The sequence below is a fragment of the Perca flavescens genome, chromosome 19 (assembly GCF_004354835.1).
Source record: "Perca flavescens isolate YP-PL-M2 chromosome 19, PFLA_1.0, whole genome shotgun sequence".
Taxonomy (NCBI): Eukaryota; Metazoa; Chordata; class Actinopteri; order Perciformes; family Percidae; genus Perca; species Perca flavescens.
The window spans coordinates 8317190-8337848 of record NC_041349.1 but is presented as its reverse complement, the minus strand read 5'-3'; the positions used below and the strand labels follow the sequence as shown (position 1 = coordinate 8337848).

The window sequence follows — 20659 nt, the reverse complement described above, 5'->3', positions numbered from 1 at the left end:
AACAACGCTTGGCTGGAAGTTTTCATTCTTTGATTTTCTAATAAAATAAAATATGTCCATCCAGCCCCAAAGATCAAAATATTTTTATCTAAACAAGAGATAAAACACAGACCAGTTTGTTTTAATGCTTCAGGCTTTTAATTTTGCATAAGACAAGAAAGAAGAGTTCACTCTAAAAGAATACGTGTAAGGTTGTGCTAAAAGCAATCTTTTCATAACACATTCAGTCTGCTCTTATTAAAGGCAAAAAGCCTCAGAGACAGTCCAGCTCCTTATTGTCACCTGTCGCTTCCTTCCTTAAATAGCGTAACAGCGATAGAACAGAAATAAAGATATGAAACTTAAATGAGACCCTTCAGCTCAGATGTGAGACTGACGGAGTAAAGACAGATGTATTTAAAGGCAGAAACACAAACACACCTCCCCCAGTGTTTGGGCTTATTACGGGTACGTTATGCCTCTGAACCAGACCAGGCACCATCAGGGTTTCCTGGCGCAGACAGATGGTCTTTGTGAGTCGCACTGCATGTCGTCCCAGCATTTCTGAGCTGCATGTACAAAAAAAAAGGTGAGTTAGCGAATGCGAGTCAGTGAATGCTACACATGAGCAAAAACTCAAACTGTTAAACGTGACTAATTATTCTAGATGGGTACAGTTAGGTAACACTATGATCAATGATAAGTTACAGATCATTGTGAAAAACGTAAATGTTGTAATACTGTGTATGGTTAACCCACCTACTGATTTGATAAAACAAAATGATATCTTTTCTCAGAAAGACTTTTTCGCTCAAGATGCAATATGTTATATGAGCTGTATCACTGTTACTGTACGATAATCAATATGTCATTTTACCTCCAACATTTATTTGCAAACAATTCTGCCTGCCCCCGAGGTTATTAGGCTCTCCACCACACCAGGTGGAGAAGTTGAAAGGTGTGCCATCACTCCAGAGCCATTTCTTTTCCTGGAATAAAGAAATAAATTGAGTAAGCCATGAAATTAAAATCTTTGTGTACTGTAAGTGAGAGTATTGGTTTTACACGCCGAGAGTTGTGACAAAGGTGATTTTTAATGCTGCACATATCTTGAAAAAAAACTGCAGGTTATCTGCAACTCTCACTTCATTTAAATCATGGATGATGCTGTCTTTTAAAAAAGAGAAGAAAAGTAATTGTTCATTTCTTACACAGCAGTGCAACTTTTACTCTTGTATTTCATTCCTGTCTTATGCTATTTTACCTGTTTTACCTGTATTCTCTTTAACAAATTCATTTTTGATTTATTATTTTGATTGGTTTTATCTGCTCTTTAATGTTTTATGAAAAGTACTTTAAATGGCCTTGTTGCTGAAATGTGCTCTATTAATAAAGCTGTCTTGCCTTGCTTGCCAGTATTTGACAAGTTTGGGGAACAGGCTGTGAGAGCTGTGTAGAGGCAATCCCAGCCCACTACTTTTCAGTATTTTGAGTACAGCCCCTTCATGATAATATCAATATAATTTAATATAGAATATAAAATATAATATACAGTGAAATGTAGTAAGATGTAAGTAAGCATGTTGTATAAAGTTTATATTATATATATATATATATATATATATATATATATATATATATATATATATATATATATATATATATATATATATATATGTTTAGTACAGCAATAAAGTGTATAATTTAAAGTATAAGCGTCAGTTTAGTATAATATATAATAAAAAGTATGTATATTTGGTTTGCAGTATTTGTAACCTGTGCATTGATACCAACATTACCTCTTGGGCATCAGTGCCTCCAATCCAGGTTACTTTGTCCTCATGACTGTTGGCCTTGATCAGCCTCTGAAGCTCTTGATATTCCAGGATGTTGTGAACAGATGCAAGGTTTGCTCCCATGGACTCACAGTTTTTCTACAGTATGGGAGACAATCAGACAGACAGACAGACAGACAGACAAAGAGAGGAGTTGTTAAAGAAAGTAAGAAGGAAGACACCAAGTCAGCAAAAGATGCCAAGAAATCAAATGTCCATGTGCATGCAAACAAAATGAACTTGTTATAGAGGTTAATGTCGCCAACATTACCTCAGCTTTAGCCCAGGTCATTGGGCTTGGAATGTAGAGGAAACAACGGCCATTGAAACTAGACCAACCCCCGGAGCATCCTACTCTGTAGTACCGCCTGACAGCTATTTGTAAGAAAAAAGTTCAGTGGGTAATGTGGAGGTTCCATTATATTACAATATTAAATCCGTTTATTTTGATAGTATGAATATAGTAAAAATGTAAAAAAAAAGTGTAGGTGAAGTCATCTAGTTTAAAATCGACTCACCTGTTTGGTCTTTATTGGCCTTGTCCTCTGGAACAGCTGGAAGAAGTTTGAAACTGAAATTATTGACTTGGATTGTTACAGTTTATTGGCAATAAACACATCTGTATAACTTAATACTCACCAGCAGCTCCAGTCAGAGCCATCATGACACAAACCAGTGCAAACAGAGTCAGTGTCTTCATGGTGAAGGTGATAGCTTTATTGCAGAGAGACAGACATGTTACTGATCAGCCGTCCTGTGATAAGGTGCTGAACAAGAGGAAGACCAGCACTTAAATACACCTACTTATCTCATCATCTCTCAAAAAAACGGGAACTGAGAACAGACTTCTAGTCATTATTGTTAGTCGTTATATTATATTAATTTGTAGTATAATTGCCACTGTTCATCATACCAACTGCAACATTTGTGATGAATCATATTTCTCAATATCTGTATATCTCTATCAGTGTTTCTGTTGTCCAACCGGCAGCAGCAGATGGCCGCCCACCAAGAGCTTGGTTCTGAGGTTTCTGCCAGTAAAAAGGAAGTTTTTCCTTTCCACTATTGCACCAAATGCTTGCCCGTGACTGAGAGTACTCAGTGTGATAATGTGTAACCGAGGGTTTCTTATACTGTCTAGACTCAGGTTTGGCTGTAAAATAAAGACACGGGCTTCCAATGCTGGAACCAAGACGGTGTCACTCGGCACTGCACGTCTCACTTTATTCAACCCCCGACACAGCCAAATGTCAGAAAATACAACACTTTAGCCACTTCCATTTTTCCTGTCACAATAAAAGCTCTACGCTTACTGCAACTTCCTCTTAAGCCTCAAAAGAGAGGTTACACAATAAAATACCTTACAATAGTTCATTTGTGGAATATGCAGTGAACATAGCCAAAGTTACATCACAGTAACTGTAACGTCAACTAGCCGCAAATTAAAACCTGCAAACGTTGCTGAACAGAAATTGTCAGATGAAGTGTCATATAAGTAGAATACTGTAAGGTTGAGGATGGCCTTATGCAATATGCTCTATTCCACTAGATAAACGTATATGTCTTGGCAATAAAATATATATTTTTTCATTTAATATAGGCTATTTATCAGGCCTTTGCCTGTGCACTGGCCGAATCTTCTGGGTTAAAATGGAATTACAGGTTGTTGTTGCACTGTCTCAGATTTTGTTTAAACCTTGTCTATATCAACAATGTATCCCAAAACCAAAGCCTGTAAAATATGTCTGTTCAAATCCTATATCTTCATATTTTCAGCCCTTTGAAGGAAAAAATATGACCGATTCTGCTCAGGCTCAAAAGGCCAGCGTTTTTTCTGACTCCACTTGGTCACTTCTCCAGCTACCTCTGTGTTTGTTGACTGGTAAACCAGAAAATAATACTCAGGATTCACTCAGTTAAATTTAACAAAGCTTTAGTAAATGATATTGCAAGCAGAATACAACTTATGCATCATGAAAAACAGGTAACCATGCATAAGGACCAGACCCCCTTTAAGACATGTTCTTTCTCGTCCTAACGCCAACAATCTGTCCGGGAATCTGGTCCCATCCTATCCTCTGCCCTCTCTCTTTATTCTCTCCAGGTTCCTCCTTCTGCCATGGTGTCTAGGCCACTAATCAGTTTGTCATAGCTCAGATGTTCTGTCCCCCGTGAATTGTTGAATCACTCCTATTCTCTCCTCCTCTCCTGGCCTCAAGATTGGCTGTCACTATTAGATATTATACTGAACACCCAAATGTTTATCAGGAGCAATTTGCTCCTTCTGCAACTGTCTTATCTTACACATGCCAGACAAGAGGAGAGAGCGAGGCCATCCCAGACTACAAGACATTCTATTCTTAAACACAATATATTTCTACACCTTGAAATTACTTCAGTTTTACAGCCTGAAAATCACATTATCTGGGAAGCAATATTTGGACATTAATATGATGAAAAGTATTGTCCATAGGCAGCCCAAACTTTGTAGGGTGGAAGACGAACATGTCAATATAACTGAACCATTACAAGTTTGTACGGCATGCCCTAGATTTGGAAAAAAAGTGTTAAAACACTTTGAGTAAAATCTAAGAGGGTGCGGCAACTGTTTTCCTGGATTTGGTATAATTTGACACAGAATGACCCAGCTGCATGTCATTTTGCTCAAATCCTCCCACTCAGTGCTCAGTTTTTACATTGACTCAGGCAGGTTAGATAGAAAGCAAAGTCTACTTAGACAGTGATACATTTTGAAAAATAAAACTTGTGTTTTGTTTAAATATCTTATCCTTATGCTATAAGGAAAAACAATTTGAGCTGTTTATTTATCTCTATTAATGTGATAAAAACATGAAATGGTATGTAATTTAAGTTTTAAAATGGACATTGAAAGTACTTGAATTTGACTTTGGAAAAGGTGTACAAACCCTGAGTACAGATTTAAACATACAACAAAAATCTAGCCAATGCTTACCACAAATGTGTTCTGGTTTCTCGTTGCTCCTCTGTTTGTCAGGTTGTTCTTCCTCTCACTATTATACTCATCCCTCATGCTCTCTGGACATGGTAATGGCTCATTTTCAAATGATTGGTCATAAGGACAAACAGGGCACGAAAGTACACTCATGCCCCAGAGACACAACCCTTGTTTGAGGTGTGCGTGAGAATTTTCTTTTGCAGAAGCTCACTTCAGGCTAGATGGGGTTCTGTTTTATCCCCCAGTGACTGAAATCTAAACTTTAAGTTTAAGCATGTTTGCAGTAACAAAATTATCTTATTACACAAAATTAGAAGTTGGATAAAAAAAGACAGTTTCTTACAAAGTCTCTCTCTCTCTCTCTCTCTCTCTCTCTCTCTCTCTGTGAAAAGGTCAGTACTGACCTTAGTTCAGTTGAGTGAAATCACCTCTGGCCTTTTCATAGATTCATTACAAAGCAGTATAAGAAAACCTGTACATTACAACATGTATATTGTAATGTGTATTGCTACTTCTGTGAAAGATGCATGGATAACATTTTGTTCCATATCGCCCAACCCTGTTGTATTTGTACTATTACAAAGCAATATAAGACAAAACGTTATCCCTTAGGTCTCATCAGCCTGCCACAGCCTTTGTGCATTAATGTTGACCTCAGAGATGAAAACCAGGACAAAGGTCAACATCCTCAGTTGGCTATCCATCTCTGATTGGTGGCTGTTGGTTTAATGAAGGAGAGAGACCAGAAACAAATGTTCAGTGAGGCTAAAACTATGTTTTCTAGCCTATTCAGCTTGCTGTCTGTCTCCAGTGGTTACAGTTACTCAGCACATGCAAAGCACTGATGGTGGATGGCATCGCTACAAACTTTCATCCAGACCTTTACAGGTATGGGATGAAGACAATAAAACATTACAATATAAAATACAGTGACAATAAATATATCCATTATTCCGAGTAGTTTCTTAGTTTTGTTTTTCCAGTCCCGGGCGTGGTAGTCTAGATGGAAACAGGGGTCCATGCGCACCCCCGGGTTTTTTTATGCCACCTGATTTTTTTAAATCCTTAAAGTGTCTATTTTCAGAATCTGCCAAGTAACAAGCTGAAATAATGTGCATGGGAAAATGTGTTCATTTGTCTCTGTATGTTGTTTACTTCAAATGTTGTGCCATTTTCTACATAATTGTTTTTATTTTTCGGGTTCCGGTCGGGTGCAGCAAAGTGTTAAAAATGAAGCCTTTGGGACATTATTTCAGCTTGGTACCAGGCAGATTCTGAAAATAGACACTTTAAGGATTTAAAAAAATCAGGTGGCATAAAAAAACCCGGGGGTGCGCATGGACCCCTGTTTCCATCTAGACTATGGGCAATCTGACGGGCAACGCGTCAAGTTGGCGCAATCCTGTGAAACTGGAAACTCGCGTTTGTGCTTGTCACACGCACACGCCTGTTGCAAGAGCTGAATTGTCTTGAACTTTTCCCTACGCGAGCGACACGCTGTGCAAACCAATGAAGAAGTGAGTGATTCTTGGTGTTTGTGAGTTCCTTAAATATAAAACTGTGTTCTAAACAGTTATCAGGACATAGACAGCAGGGCTGTTGTTGGTCAGAGCATCGGCACAAGACTGGATTAACGTTCGTAATTATGACTACGCTAAATTAGCTAATGTTAGATATCAACAATTACAGTCTGTGGTTAGGTGAGACTAGGATTACCACTATTTGTGAAATAGACCTTTGAAATAGATATATGATACCACATTCAAATAATGCCGATCAGTTGTACTGGCAGGAATATAGTAGTGCACAGATTCCCCATGGTCATTACGCATTGATCGCCTGGCGTTTACACAGGGAGCGTCTTTTCATATGAGGAGTGCAATGAGACCATGCTGATCCATGCGACTACGTAGGGGAAGTGTAGCTCCCCTTAGGCCTCATCAGCCTGCCACAGCCGTTGTGCATTACTGTTGACTTCAGGGATAAAAACCAGGACAAAGGTCAACAACCTCAGTTGGCTATCCATCTCTGTTTGGTGGCTGTTGGGTTCATGAAGGAGAGAGACCAGAAACAAATGTTCAGTGAGGCTAAAACTATGTTTTCTAGCCTATTCAGCTTGCTGTCTGTCTCCAGTGGTTACAGTTACTCAGCACATGCAAAGCACTGACGGTGGATGGCATCGCTGCAAACTTTCATTCAGACTTTTACAGGTATGGGATGAAGATCAGAAAACATTACAATATAAAATACATTGACAATAAATATGTCCATTATTCTGAGCAGTTTCTTAGTTTTATTTTTCCAGTCCCATCTTTTAATAATATCCTTCTCTCTGTGTGAGAGGACGAGTCTGTACTGAGTTCAGTTCAGGTGAGTGATATCGCCTCTGGTCTAGAAACTGGTAAAAGAACACTGTATTCCTCACTTTGTATGTAAGAGCTTGGAGGGAGTTCACATTGATGAGAACCACCAAAGATTGTTTGCTTCGACAACATTAAATATTTGGGAATACCAAATGTTTTTCGACATATATTTTCTAGTCCCTATGTGACGATGAAATGGTCCTTTGGTTCATGTAAGTCTCTGGACTTACTTCTTACTATGCTGAAGAAATGCTGATAAACGTCATCTTTTGTCACCTCTTGTTCTTGTCACCTCTTATTCTTATAATAAATCATTTGAATATAAAATGAAAAGTTGACACTTGAACAATATTGACATTGATGAGTTTAATAGTGAGAGGAAGAGCCACCTGACAATCAGACAGAGGAGCAACAAGAAACCAGAACACATCCACGTTAAGCTTCTTTTTCTCTCTTTATGTTTTAGAACAGGGGTCTTCAACGTTTTTTTAGGCTAAGGAGCTCTTAGCTGAAAGAGAGATGAAGCAGGGACCCACTATTAATATTGTATAAAATGTAGTTGCATATTAAACTGGGCCTAAAAAAGCGTATAGGGCAGCATGAAGCCTACACATACCTTTTTTATGGTGCATACAATACTCAGGGATTAAAATATATACAATACAGTAAACTTATTAATATATTTATAAATTATGTTTAAATCTTAAACATGTAGCACAGTTAATCATTAAATGTAACTTTGGATGGCTACCTTACATACATCAATGTTGTGTAAATGAAATAAAATCACAAATAGGCCGATTTCAGCAAGATCATCAGGAATAGAAGCAGAATCAGCAAGTGTACAGAATGTAGAGTCAGCAGTCCAACTTCGTCCCTGTGTTGTATCAATATTTATTGCGCACCGCAATGGTCTTCAAGGTGTTACATGCACAAGAATTCAAACTGTCCATCAAGTTCCATGAATCCAACTTTTAATAAACTTCAACACGAGCTGCTCCTAGCGTAGCGTAGTGGTCAAAAAACTATTCGTGATTCTCCAACTAGCAACGCACCATTACCTGGCTCCTACGGAAATACACATGACCCAAATCACATTGGTGACACCTAGTGGACAATATGTGTCCTACACACACACACACACACACACACACACACACACACACACACACACACACACACACACACACACACACACACACACACACAAACATGATATGCTACGTGAAAATGTCTCTTACAAACAAGCAACTAATGCTTTTGAAACAAGCTTTTTGATCAAAACATTCAGTCAGCACATGAAACCTCATGTAAAAGAACTTTTAGAATCACAGCCTTTCATTTTTATATAACAGCGAGCCTTTAAAATACACCATAGTCCTTATTAATTTGCTGCAGCACACAGGGTACATGCTAAAATGGCCCTGTAGTCTGGTTTATGATGGACAAACTAAAAGAGCTTTAAAGATTCACATATCTGAACCAATCAGCAGCCTCGAGGCCTGAAAAGTAAAGCCAATGCTGAAGGTCCTTAAACCTGCATTCTTTCTTATTTCTAGCAGGGGGCGACTCCAATCGACTCCCAATCACTAGATTTGAGTTTAGAATTCAAGAATGGATTTCAAGTCTTTGCTTTTTATGATTTTTGAATGGCGGTTTAGTTTTCATACAATCAACTTTTCTGCTGTTTCCATGACTCTCAAGAAAGAGCGATTTATGATGCAGTTGCACACAACTGAGCAATCAGCACCACAGTCTGTGTGTGTGTGTGTTTAGTCATGAAACATCAGTCAATGCCTTAATTACATATGTTAATGTTTGTGTGCATGTTCCGTCTGAAAAAATGCAACCACAGAGCGTGTTTGGGAAGGAGTAGAGATGGCGTAGTTTTTTCTGCACAGGCTGCACTGATGTACAGATACAATGTGGTTGTTCTTCATATCTTAATTTACAAACACTGTGTGGCAAAGCTGTACGACCACTCTGAGATAATAAAGGACTAAACCAGGTGATCTATTCTATTTCTAATATAGAATGTGTTTTCTTGAGCTGAGATGGAACATAACAGTTTATCTGTGGTTCAAAGCTCACTCTCTCACACCGTCATGTTGATACCACACACACGTATCATACGTCAGGTATTATTAACCATCATAACCTCTTTATATGGTTTGACAGTCAGACAGCATCGAGACAGGATGGAGTTCACAGGTTTCCTCCTCACACTCTGTGAGAAACAACTTGCCTTTACTTTAATAATATACTGTACTTGTTACAGTCTAACTTTAAAGGTTGATATTAACCAAATGTATTTGTTATACAGAAGTTCTAGTGGAGAATTAATACATTAATAAAAAGGGATTTACTGTAAATATAATCCTTGCCAACATTTCTATGGTGGAATGTCAATGTTCTAATCCTTGTAATCCTTTTTGTGCTGTGTCAGAAACCAGACTCACTCTTTACTTTAACACAAGAATTACGTGTTCAAAACATGTATTAATAGTTTAAATGGCTTAAAATATTTAAACGACTGTTGATGATGATTGTGATGATGTGATTGGTGTTGGTGGTGCCATGTATATTGTTTGCCAATAAAGCATTCATGAAATAAATTTTCTTAGTTTTGTTTGATTTCAGGATCATATATTGAAGTTGTAATTTGTTATGTCCGAGCCATACATGACATTACACAGACTGTAAGACATTTTGCATTTCAAAAACTCCCCCAAAAAAAAAACAACCTGGACATTTGCGTGAACCCGACCCGATTCAAGCCGAGGGGGTAAATTTGAGAAATTATAGATCGGCGGGTCGATCGGGTTCAGAGAGAGAATTAGAACTCTATACAGTTTAAATCGGAGATAAAAGAGAGCAGTTTATTTAAAGATTCAGAGATGAGCCATGCCCAAAACAACAAATGGAAGTTAAATTGCCAAAACTTCCTAAAGAAATTAAAATAAAAGTGAGCTCCTAAAAACACAAAAAACCAAGAGAATAATGTTCAACAGCAAACAGAAGGGGCTTCTCACTCCAAACTGCCAAACTACTATTTAACACTCCATACAAGTAGCAGAATATTTTGAGAAACGCAAATTTTCTAAATCCAGATTTGCCAAATGGCTTCCTTACCCATATGCAACCCAGTTTTTTATTTTTTTTATCTCGCTCTTGGCTATGTACTGAATATTATACATGTACTTTTTTCATAACTGTTATCAATAATAGTATTGAAGTTAACGCTTCAAAGAGACTAGGCGTGTCTTCAGGGCTGTGCATTTAGCAAATATGTACCACATGATTTGCAGGCTAAGTTGTCAAACATAAATTTAGTGAAAAAACTCTAATGTGCTGATGGCGTTGGCTCACTGAACATCTGATGTGGTGTGCACATTTAAACATAGGATCCAGTAGTGCGGTTCCAACATTTTATTGTCGTAAATGCAGATAAATGGTACACACTTGGTTGTGGGTGGATGATGGATGACTTTCTCTAAACAAATCATTAAAAGAAAATGTCAGATATCTGACTAGCATTAAACAATCAATGACAACAAATTAAGTTAAACTAATGTCGACTTACTGTACATTATTAAAGCATCCACAATCTGCACTTAATTCTCTCCACACAAACAGGATTGAATTCTGCAATCAAGCACAAACAAAACAATTTAGGGCCATCACAGAACTGAAAAATCATGACCCCCCAACCCCCAGTTAGCACAGTTGCACTTTCTAGATTTCTATGAAATGGGACTCAATGCAGTATTGGAAGTCTTTAAGGCTGTTTTATTCACATGAAACACTGGGTGAAGTTTTTTTTTTCTTAAAATAGAAATGATGCTGAGTAATTAATGAGTTAGTCATGACAAAAAAGTTCGCTATGTTAGTGGAATATAATGTAATGTTACCTATAGCTTGTTGGATAGAAGTGCACTCACTACAACTAACGTTACCACGGCGATAAGCCTAACGTTATGTGTGTGAACTGATATTAGGGTTAATATTGGAGATCTAGCTACAGTTGTGTTTTGCTCAATAAAACAGACATATAAGATCCTTTTTTCAGTAGGCCTACACCAAAACGCCAAGTAAGTACAATAAGTCCTCATATCAAGACAATTTAGTAACATCTTTATAAGAATGGGTGCTTATGGAAATACTAACGTCTCTATGTCACAGGCAAAGGAGACAGAAAGAACTGAGGGACAGGGAAACCAGGGACAGTCAGGTGGAGAGTCTCAGGGAGACCAGGGACAGTCAGGTGGAGAGTCTCAGGGAGACCAGAGACAGTCAGGTGGAGAGTCTCAGGTAAGTGTGTTGAGCTTAGTTCATATTTTTGGAGGTGTGTGGCTGTCAGGGTGAGCAGATGAGCTTTACCAGTGGCTCACTAATTTACATTATGATCAGCTAATTTAACAAGTGTACAAAAGCATTGTATTTTCTTTTATATGGGGACACTTTTAAAAAAATAAGTTATTATGTTTTAAGGTATTTTTGTGGCTTGATTTTAAACAACTTAAAAATAAATACATGGTTTTAAAGAAGAATATTTTGGTCAATTTAGTCAGCTTTTTATTGAATCAAGAGAAACACTAAAAAGAAGGATAATGGTAGTCTCCATGCTACACTAATGATAGTATTAAGACTTTCCTCTGTGAACACATGTCCTCTACGAGTATAATTGTGGCTGTATTATTTGTGTCCCTTCAGAAATTGCTCTTCAGAAATTTTATGTTTATTGTCCCCCCCTACAGTTAGATCAGAATTACGCCCATGTCTACACACACAGATCTATCAACGTACACACGATATAAGTCTCCTCTACTTGAAAAATGGCGTGTGTTGCTATAGTCTGATCATATATTGGTACAGCCAAACAATGAGAAAATATAAATAGCAGTTAAGAGGACAGGGGGGGAGGAACCGTGTTCTTAAGTCGTTTGCATACCCATATGTCTGGGCTTATTCAACTAAAAATGATTATCCAAAATTTTGGTTGCGTGACTTTTTAAAGTTTCAGTCATTCAGAATGTAGCCTAGCGTTACCTAAGTTCCTCCAATAAATTTAGAAGTTGGCTTCCCATTGGCCTTGCTTAATCCTCAATCTCTGCTGATCTCGCCCTTGTCAACTACAGTTCAATTGTGGGAATGTAGAGACAGGTTGTGGTTCCAAGTTGAGCAGGCACCAAGTTTTAGTTTACAGTCAATGTTTTACCAAATGGGTGCAAAGTGTAAAATTACACTTTCATTATTAAAAATTAAATTGTCATTACCTTATTCAGTGCTCATCATATGAGGGAGACAGTGTAGGCCTGAAGTTATTTTCCAAGAAAAGAGCAAAAGTAGCAAAGCCTCTGACGAACTGACTTGCCAGACCCAAGCATCTCTTTTGACAGTATATCCCCTTATCACAAGCCTCATACACTGTCCTGACCAAAGTTTATTAAAAAAAGGTAAGTGCAAGATGGAGGCGAGAACCATCGCACCACCTGCATGAAGCCACATATCCTGTCTTCCTCGTATGCATGCTCGAACTGAAGCAGCTACGGTTTTCTGTCAGCTAAATGCTGAACCACAATTTTCCGTCCCCTGTTAGCTTGCTACGTTCAACTGTCTCATGACAGTTGTTCCAATACAATGTTTAAAACCATGATACGTTTTTTTGGTGCACAATGCTTTTATCCATACAGTAAGAACATAAAAGATACATAGGTAAAACTATAAAACACCTCATCCTAGTAACCAAAAGTTAAGTTCGAAGCACACTTTAAGAGTGTATTCTGCCAATGCTATGAAAGCTAAATAAATGCAAAAGGCTTACAAAATTCAAAAACACTTTAAGAGTGTAATACTAAAGTCATCGGCTATCTATTTGAAAGTGGTGCAATCACCAAACATAGCATATTTTTAAGCAGATCATGAACACAAAATACTGTGAAATAGTAAGATAGAAAGGGTGATTATTTTAAGGTTTTAGACAATGTACTGTGTGTGTGTGTGTAATACGACTGTAAACAAGGTTACCGAGCACACACCACATTGTCGGCTTGCTTATCTTTCCTTAAATTTGTATTTTTTTTTTTCTTTTGTTTTCAGTAAGCTCTACTTTCATTCAGTAAGCTTTGTCATTATGCTCTACTCTTATTAGTAGGCTTTTTCATTAAGCTCTACTATTATTCAGTAGGCTTTGTGGGGGACATTGTTTCTCTAGAGTTTCTTTTCTGTAAATGCTCTGGTCCCAATCTGCTCATTACAACTCTGAATTTTCACAATATATTCATCTCCTTTAACATCTGCAATAAGATTATAGTATTCCTTTAATGTAAAGTTACATTTTAGAAATAAATTAAATTAAATTTTTTTTTAAAGAAATGTATCTCATGAAGAGGAACAATAGTGGCAGGTTACAGTATGTGTAGGCTGTTCCACTACTTCAATATAAACTTTGTTTCAGTGAATTTACTGCTGGTTTAATAGACCTCGGAGATTTTAAACGTTTTTGAAATTTACATCACTGGTCACTTTCCGATTAAACATACAGTATTGATAACGGAAAGAGTCATGTTTCAAAACATATTTGTACATTTCACAGATATTTCCACATTGTTACACATTTTTAAATATATAAAAAATACAAATGAGTTACTGTAGCATCACTGAGTGTGACTTTACAGCATGACTTCCTAACTGAAATACAGAAGTAGAGCTTTGAAAAGACCACCTCCTCAGTCCTTCAGTTGGGTATATGTGGCCTGTAAAACACACAGGATAAAGAAAAAGTCACATAAAATAGCATGTAAGTCATTTGAGCTTTTATTTGGCCTCATCTACAGTATGTTATGGTTTGTCAAAAAGACAAAAGAGTCTCTGCGCTAGAGCCTCTGTTAGACTGTATGCAGCATGCTCACAGTGACATTGCTAACATGTTGCTGAATATGTATAATATGGTTATCATGTTTACCATCTTAGTTTACCATGTTAGCATGCTCGTGTCTGTTAATTAGCAGTGAAGATAAAGTACAGCTGAGGCTATTGGGAATTAGTTTTGCAGCTGTTTGGTCATAAACCAAATTATTGGACACAATGTGAATCATTAATCATCATGATAGTAATAAAATAATGGATCTCTAAACCAATTTTTGGGGCAGTCCATTAAATAATTATTGAGATATTTTACTGAAAGAATTTCATGTTCATTTCATTCATTTCATTGTGGCACTTGATGAAAGTCAAGGGATCAGCAAAGTTAGTAGGTTAGTTGTTAAGATATTTTATATTATATTTGTTAAGATACCGAAGAGTTCCTCTCAGTAAAACCCCAATAGTGAGAGCAAGATAACATTTTGAGTTCCCTGTAAGTAAAACAGAAGCATGAATGAAAACATGAGGTCACCGGGTCAACATCTTTGTTAAACCTAATTGATTTCGGGAAGTTTTCACTGAACTCTCATATCCTCAGCTTGGCTGTGCAATGATAACCTTGTGGTTTCAACACAGTTGAGTGCATGTACTTACATTTTCAGAGGAACGAGATTCTGGGCAATATGTGCGTACATTTGCGAACATAGCGTTTTCAGCGCCATGACCAACCCAAAGAAAGCGCACGCTGTGATTCTTAAGCTTGCGTCATATTTACCAAACGTGCATTTCATCGGGTAATCAGCGCCTTTCTCCACCCACTATACCGTAAATTGCGTGCATTTAAACGCGCAATTGAATGGGCAATGTCAAAGAAATCCGGCTTAATGCGTGTTATTTCGGCATTAGTGGTGGGGAAATGTATGTATTGACTGGTGCGTTGTAGCAAAGGGTTAAGTACTTGTGCTATGATACGGCTGAGTGCAGACTGCAATATTCCCACTGCTGATGTTATGACTCTTTGAAATGATCCTGATGCCAATATTTGTAATATAGCGAGGAGTTTAACAACTGCTGGAATGGAATGTGAACGTCGAGTCGGAGATTCAATGTCATCTTTGATTTCTTCCAGTAACTGTAATATTGCGTGGCTGCTGAATCTGTGACGCTTAACGATTTTGTGTTCACTCCACTGAAAAAGTGTGATCCTTGCGGCAAAAATCTTTTCAGCTCGTCTCCTTGATCTATGGCTTCATCTTGCTCGGATTACTGCTGCCATTTCACCAGGAGGCATAGCAAGGAAACCCGCTTGTGGCTGGTTTACACCTTCTTTTAAGAGGCAGAGAATTTTCACCGCAAAATAGAGGCGCGCTTTCACGGGCGGTTTTTGTACATACCGCGGAATACGTAAATTGGCGAATTTTACACTTCCCCTCCCATCTCTTTATGGAAAACTCCCACTTTCCCCTTAACCCTCCCATGAATGCATATGCATGACACGGAAAAGCGCAATTTGCCATTTTCAGTTCCCGCGACAGGCAGTCTGTGCTTTTACCTCAGTGTCTGTTTGTACATACCTCGCCATGCTTTTGCACGCACGTTGCAAAACAAATACGCCTGAAGTGGGCGCAAAAGCCTTAGTACATCTGGTCCTCTGTATCATCGTCAGCCTTACCTGTAGTAGACTGTAGAATAGAAGACACTCTCGTCTGTTAGACGATGCTTGGAAGCTGCTCCGGACCCGTCCAGCTCTGTTAGGGAGAATAAATACGACGTGATGCAGAATTTACTCTAAGATTGTTTGTACAGCTTTAACATTTCATTAAATTTGGGATTTTCTTTATGCTCCAACATTTTATAAAGCATTGTTGTTGTTTGAAGCGAATTGTTTCAGGTTATGAAGTGTTCTGTGCCTTAAAGATCAAAGAAAACTGCATGCTGCAGACGTTACATACAGCTCATACAGTCATTCAATGGATTTTCTTTAAAATTTCCATCTTATAGTGTAAAACCTCAGAGCCTCTTGTACTGCAGTCAACTATATTAAAGCTACTGATGGGCGCTTATTTTCAGTCTGTGGTCTTCACACGTGGTTTATAACTGAGAGAATCAAATTATCAGCTGAAACCATTTAGTACCTATTTGAAAGAAAATGCAGTGTGCAGACAGCTATCTAAAAATATGTAGGTCTAGTATTGCAGTTTTAAATGTATCACCTCTTAACACTAGTGACATTTATGTTGCAAAGAGAATGTTAGTGGCTGGTAAAAGTTCTAAACTTACAAATATTTTTAATTACTAATTTAGTTCTTCCCTAAACATGGTTTTGAATATTCTGTGTAATTGTAGCATTGTCTATTACTAAAGACAACACATGTTGCACCACAGACTTGCTTAAGTCTTATTCTGAAAGGAAGTAAATCAGCAAACAGTAAAGCAGTAAAGCAAATATAAACTACCTTTCTTCTTCCTTTGTTTTTTAAAAACAGCATATGTCATAAGGTCCGGATCACCTGCATTGTCACCATCAGACACTGAAAGAAACATACACTTTCTCACGGCTGTTTCCATTGTTGAGCTGTTTAATCATAATTAAAGGGGTTAAATGAATTCTGCACCAATTGCACAAACTTGGAAGTAGAAGCAATATAATATAACATACCTTTCTCTCTTCTTTGTTTTTTGACAACATTGTATGTTGCATGATGTGAATCAGCGATTTTGTCCTCTTCTGAATCTGAAAAAGGACAACAGCAATTTATGCTGTATTTTATCTGAAAACGTAATAATGGGCATACAATCTTTCATCAATACGCAGCATGGCATAGTATATAAGCTATATAGCAAAGACAGGCGGGCATTGGTGTACAGTAACCCCACTTGAAAAAATCTTAAAACTTATATTCCAGAGCCTTCACTGTTCTCTAAAAGAAAGTGCCAATAAAGCAATACAGCACAAAATGGATTAACATATCAGCAAAAAGTTGCACAGATATTAATGAACACAAATTGCTCTAATACACCAGATGACATTGCGAACAAGTGTCTGAAAGAGTTGTAGCTAAAAAGAGATATAGAAAGAAGAGTTTATAACCAGGCCATTGAAGCTATGAGACTGTAAAGGGAGTTTGGTAACATGCAGTCAATGTGTTAATATGTTAAATATTTTTGTATGATGTTTGCCATGCTACATCTTGGCTTTTTCTCACCTGTAGGATCTGCAGGTGAGTGCGATCCTGGTGTTGGTTTTCCAGACGACAAACAGCCCAATACTGGAGAACAAAATAGACCAAATGCCATTGATAGAAAAACTAGAAAAGAACAGGCAGGTGTACAGAATGAAGAGCAGAGGAGACAAAAAAAGCAGAGACAAGAGATGTGAATCAATCAAGTAATTTACTGAAGTAAATATGTACATGTAATTTCTGTGAGACAGTGTTGCTCTACCCCTGTGTTTCCTACAGAGAAGAAGTCCCATCACCAACAGCATCAGAGCCACCAATGATACACCAACAACAATCCAGAGCACGGAGGGCAGACTGGGGGGCTGACTGGAAGGACTGGGCTCTTCAGTATTAAACATGCCTTCATCACCTTTTACTTGTAAAACAGTCAGCCAACTCTGTGGGGATTCCCCAGCTCCAGAGATGCTGCACTTGTAGAGTCCTTCATCAGACTTTGAAACATTTTGGATGGTCATGTTTGAATACGAGGTCCTGAGTGTGGATCCATCTTTGTAGAAATCAGCCATGTGATTTGACTGAGAATCCTTCTTTCTACAATAAAGACTCACATTGTCTCCCTCCACAACAGGACTGGCAGGAACTTCCAGGATCACAGAACCAGCTGGTCAGTGTGAGAAAAACAGATTTTATGTTGAACATGTATGTTTAGTGGAAAACAACCAGTCTTTGAACAAGGAAGAAAGGGACCATTCCTGTATTTGACATGAATGAAATGATATTGTTGAAAAGTACAGGACTTTTCAAGCAGGGAATTATTAATAGGGAAATTAATAAATCAAATTATGGGAAATTAAATTGCATGGCTTATGAACATGAGTTTCTTAAGCTGTGAAGACACTGTACAGATGAAGCCCTACTTTAGCCCCAAATTGGTCTTCCCCAACTAATTTTAGAATCAGAATAATTTCTACCTGAACAGTTGTTTGATGTGCAGTGTGAGGTCACAATGCTGGATTCATTTATCTGATCCTTAAACTGGCTCTCAGACCATCAGTTGGATATCTGGCAGCCCCAAAATTTGGGGACAGCTTGTAAGATTGATGAACTGTCTATATGGCTGCCTTCTACTTCAAGTGTAACAGACATCACACTTTGAAACTTTATCATAAAAAGTAGACACTTGTAATTTTTTAGGTGGCAAAGAAAGTTAGCAGCCAAGATGGCACATAATTAATTCTTCATATTATTGTAATAAATATGTCTCACTAGTATTACAATGTTCCATAGTTGAACTGTAGAACTTTTTTCAAAATGCTAAATTGAGTTTACTGTCACTGCATCAAGTAAACCAAAACTATTGATTATTTGCTAAACATACGATTGATGGTGATGATGACAGCATTGCATGTGTTCCCCTCTGCATCTTCACACCAGTACTGTCCACTCTGACTTTTAAAGGTGGGATAAATGGTGCAGGATGGTGCTGATGACTGCCAGGTGTAAGATTCTGTTGAACTTCTTTCGTTGAGCCTCCTCATCACTCGCCATTCAGTCAAACCACCTAACTCTTGACAGATCACACTGAATTCTCATATTCAAAAAACTGCAGTCTGTCTGGAAGAACACGAGGAAAAGCTGCATCTGAGACGGACACACAGAAAGTGAGCAATCAAATCAAATATTCAAGTTATCTCAGGACACTTTTCACATAGAGCTGGTCTAGACTACCATTTACAAAAAACAAGACAAATCTTTACATTAGTATTAACAGCATATTTCATCTTTCTTGGTCTCTTTGTTGCTAATGTATAAACAAAAGACACATTTCAGCAGTTAACAATAGGATAATTATTCAGAATATCACACAGCCGAGCACAAACTGAGTGTCCAGCTAATTATTTAAATCCAACTCACTAGCCTTCTGAGCAAAGTAACTGTGGTCAACTCTTAGAAGCAGCAGGACCAACATGTCCATCCCTGGAGAGACACATGAAGAGAGCGGTTTGTCAAATAAAACACAGATAGTGGAAAACTGGCTAAGAGGAAAGATAAGTAAAATAGTGATACAAAGTGTCAGTACTCACACAGTCTTATACAGAGAGCTGTGACCTCCATGCTGTCTTCCTGCTGACTGTCTGAGCAACAGATTGAAATACAACACATGATGTACATCAGAACCTCCTCTTCCTGTCTGCATTATTTCTGGTTTAATAATGTCTATCTAGAAATATCTATGTGAGGCAGAACTGCTATAGTGCAGATAATAATCTCACTGGTGTAATCTCAAAAAAAGACAAGTGTGCGTACTAGAGATCAAAGACAGGTGGCTAACCTTAAAAGACAAATCCGGCGCAAAAATGAACCTAGGGCCCTAGGTTCATTTTGCGCCTGGGTGTACTGTGTTCATGCTAATCATATGTGACCAGTTTTAGCGCAAACCACTAATTACCTTATGACGCTAGTTGTCGGGGCACGGGTAAAGTAAAATGAAATCGCTATTTCTATACCACTAACAAGGCTCAAGATAGCACCACACTTCAACCGTAGCATAAATACATGTAAACCGAAGCATTGCGGACTTTGTAAGTGTACAGTTTATTAAAAAGATAGTTCAGAAAGACAGTAACTTTCACGTATACAGGTGGCAGACACTGCTGTCCTCAGACCCAGAGTCAACACTAATATATTAACCCTCAAAGACTGTATTTAGTATGATAAGGAAAAATCACACATTTGTTCTCATTGGTATTAAGTCTTGAAATTTGGTACAGACATACTTTTGTTAAGTATTTAACAGTACAACGTTGACAATTTTAGATCACATTAAAAAAATCTTACTATACTACTTACTATAGTCAAAGTTAGCAAACGTGATAGCATTGTGTTTTTTAAATGTCTTCCATTTGAATATCAGAAATACAAATACTTGATTGTGCTCTGTAGTTGTCTGAGATACAGCCATATTCTCATCATGGGCCTACTACATTAAGTCTTTGGGTTTTTATTCTAAAATATAGTAAAACATATAGAAAAAAACAGCTGTTCCATGTGACTAAAGACTAAATATACTATGATAATGAAAAACTTACTTTTTAGCCACTGATTTCGGAAATTTCTTGTGCTCAGACAAGCCCAGAGAAAACGTCCACCAAAGGAAATTCTAAATTTCAGTTCCGGGTACAAATTTTAAACTTTAATGGAGAGCATCCTTTGTCCAGTTTGAATTATTGCTGGTTTAGTGCTAAATAGCCAGAGCGAAAGAACTACGTTTTAATCGAAAACCCGATATTCTCAATCTAAATCAATGAATAAACACATACCATGTTATGTATCTCGCATAAAGATCCACGCTGTTCAGACTGAAGAGATGTTATAAACACTGTTATAAACTAGCCTTGTGTTCACGAGGACCAATAAAAAATACATAGTCTGTAACTGCCCATATGTTTTCTGATCTGA

General features: G+C 37.6%; 1 protein-coding gene across 1 annotated transcript; it reads right to left on the bottom strand.

The window, feature by feature from the left end:
• Positions 1-480: 480 nt before the first annotated feature.
• Positions 481-2514, bottom strand: LOC114546206 (ladderlectin-like). Its single transcript, XM_028564894.1, has 6 exons — positions 2454-2514; positions 2333-2368; positions 2086-2189; positions 1779-1913; positions 857-968; positions 481-548 (listed from the first exon to the last, which is right to left on the bottom strand). The coding sequence occupies exons 1-6, from the start codon at positions 2512-2514 to the stop codon at positions 481-483; spliced, it is 516 nt and encodes a 171-aa protein (XP_028420695.1).
• Between the last annotated feature and the right edge of the window lie 18145 nt (positions 2515-20659).

Excerpts from the sequence above, each read along its gene's own strand:
- LOC114546206 (XM_028564894.1), bottom strand. The coding sequence starts at position 2,514 with ATGAAGACACTGACTCTGTTTGCACTGGTTTGTGTCATGATGGCTCTG. Across the intron at positions 2,369-2,453 it reads GGCTCTGACTGGAGCTGCTG|CTGTTCCAGAGGACAAGGCC; the intron begins GTGAGTATTAAG and ends AACTTCTTCCAG. Across the intron at positions 549-856 it reads TTTGCAAATAAATGTTGGAG|CTCAGAAATGCTGGGACGAC; the intron begins GTAAAATGACAT and ends TTGTACATGCAG.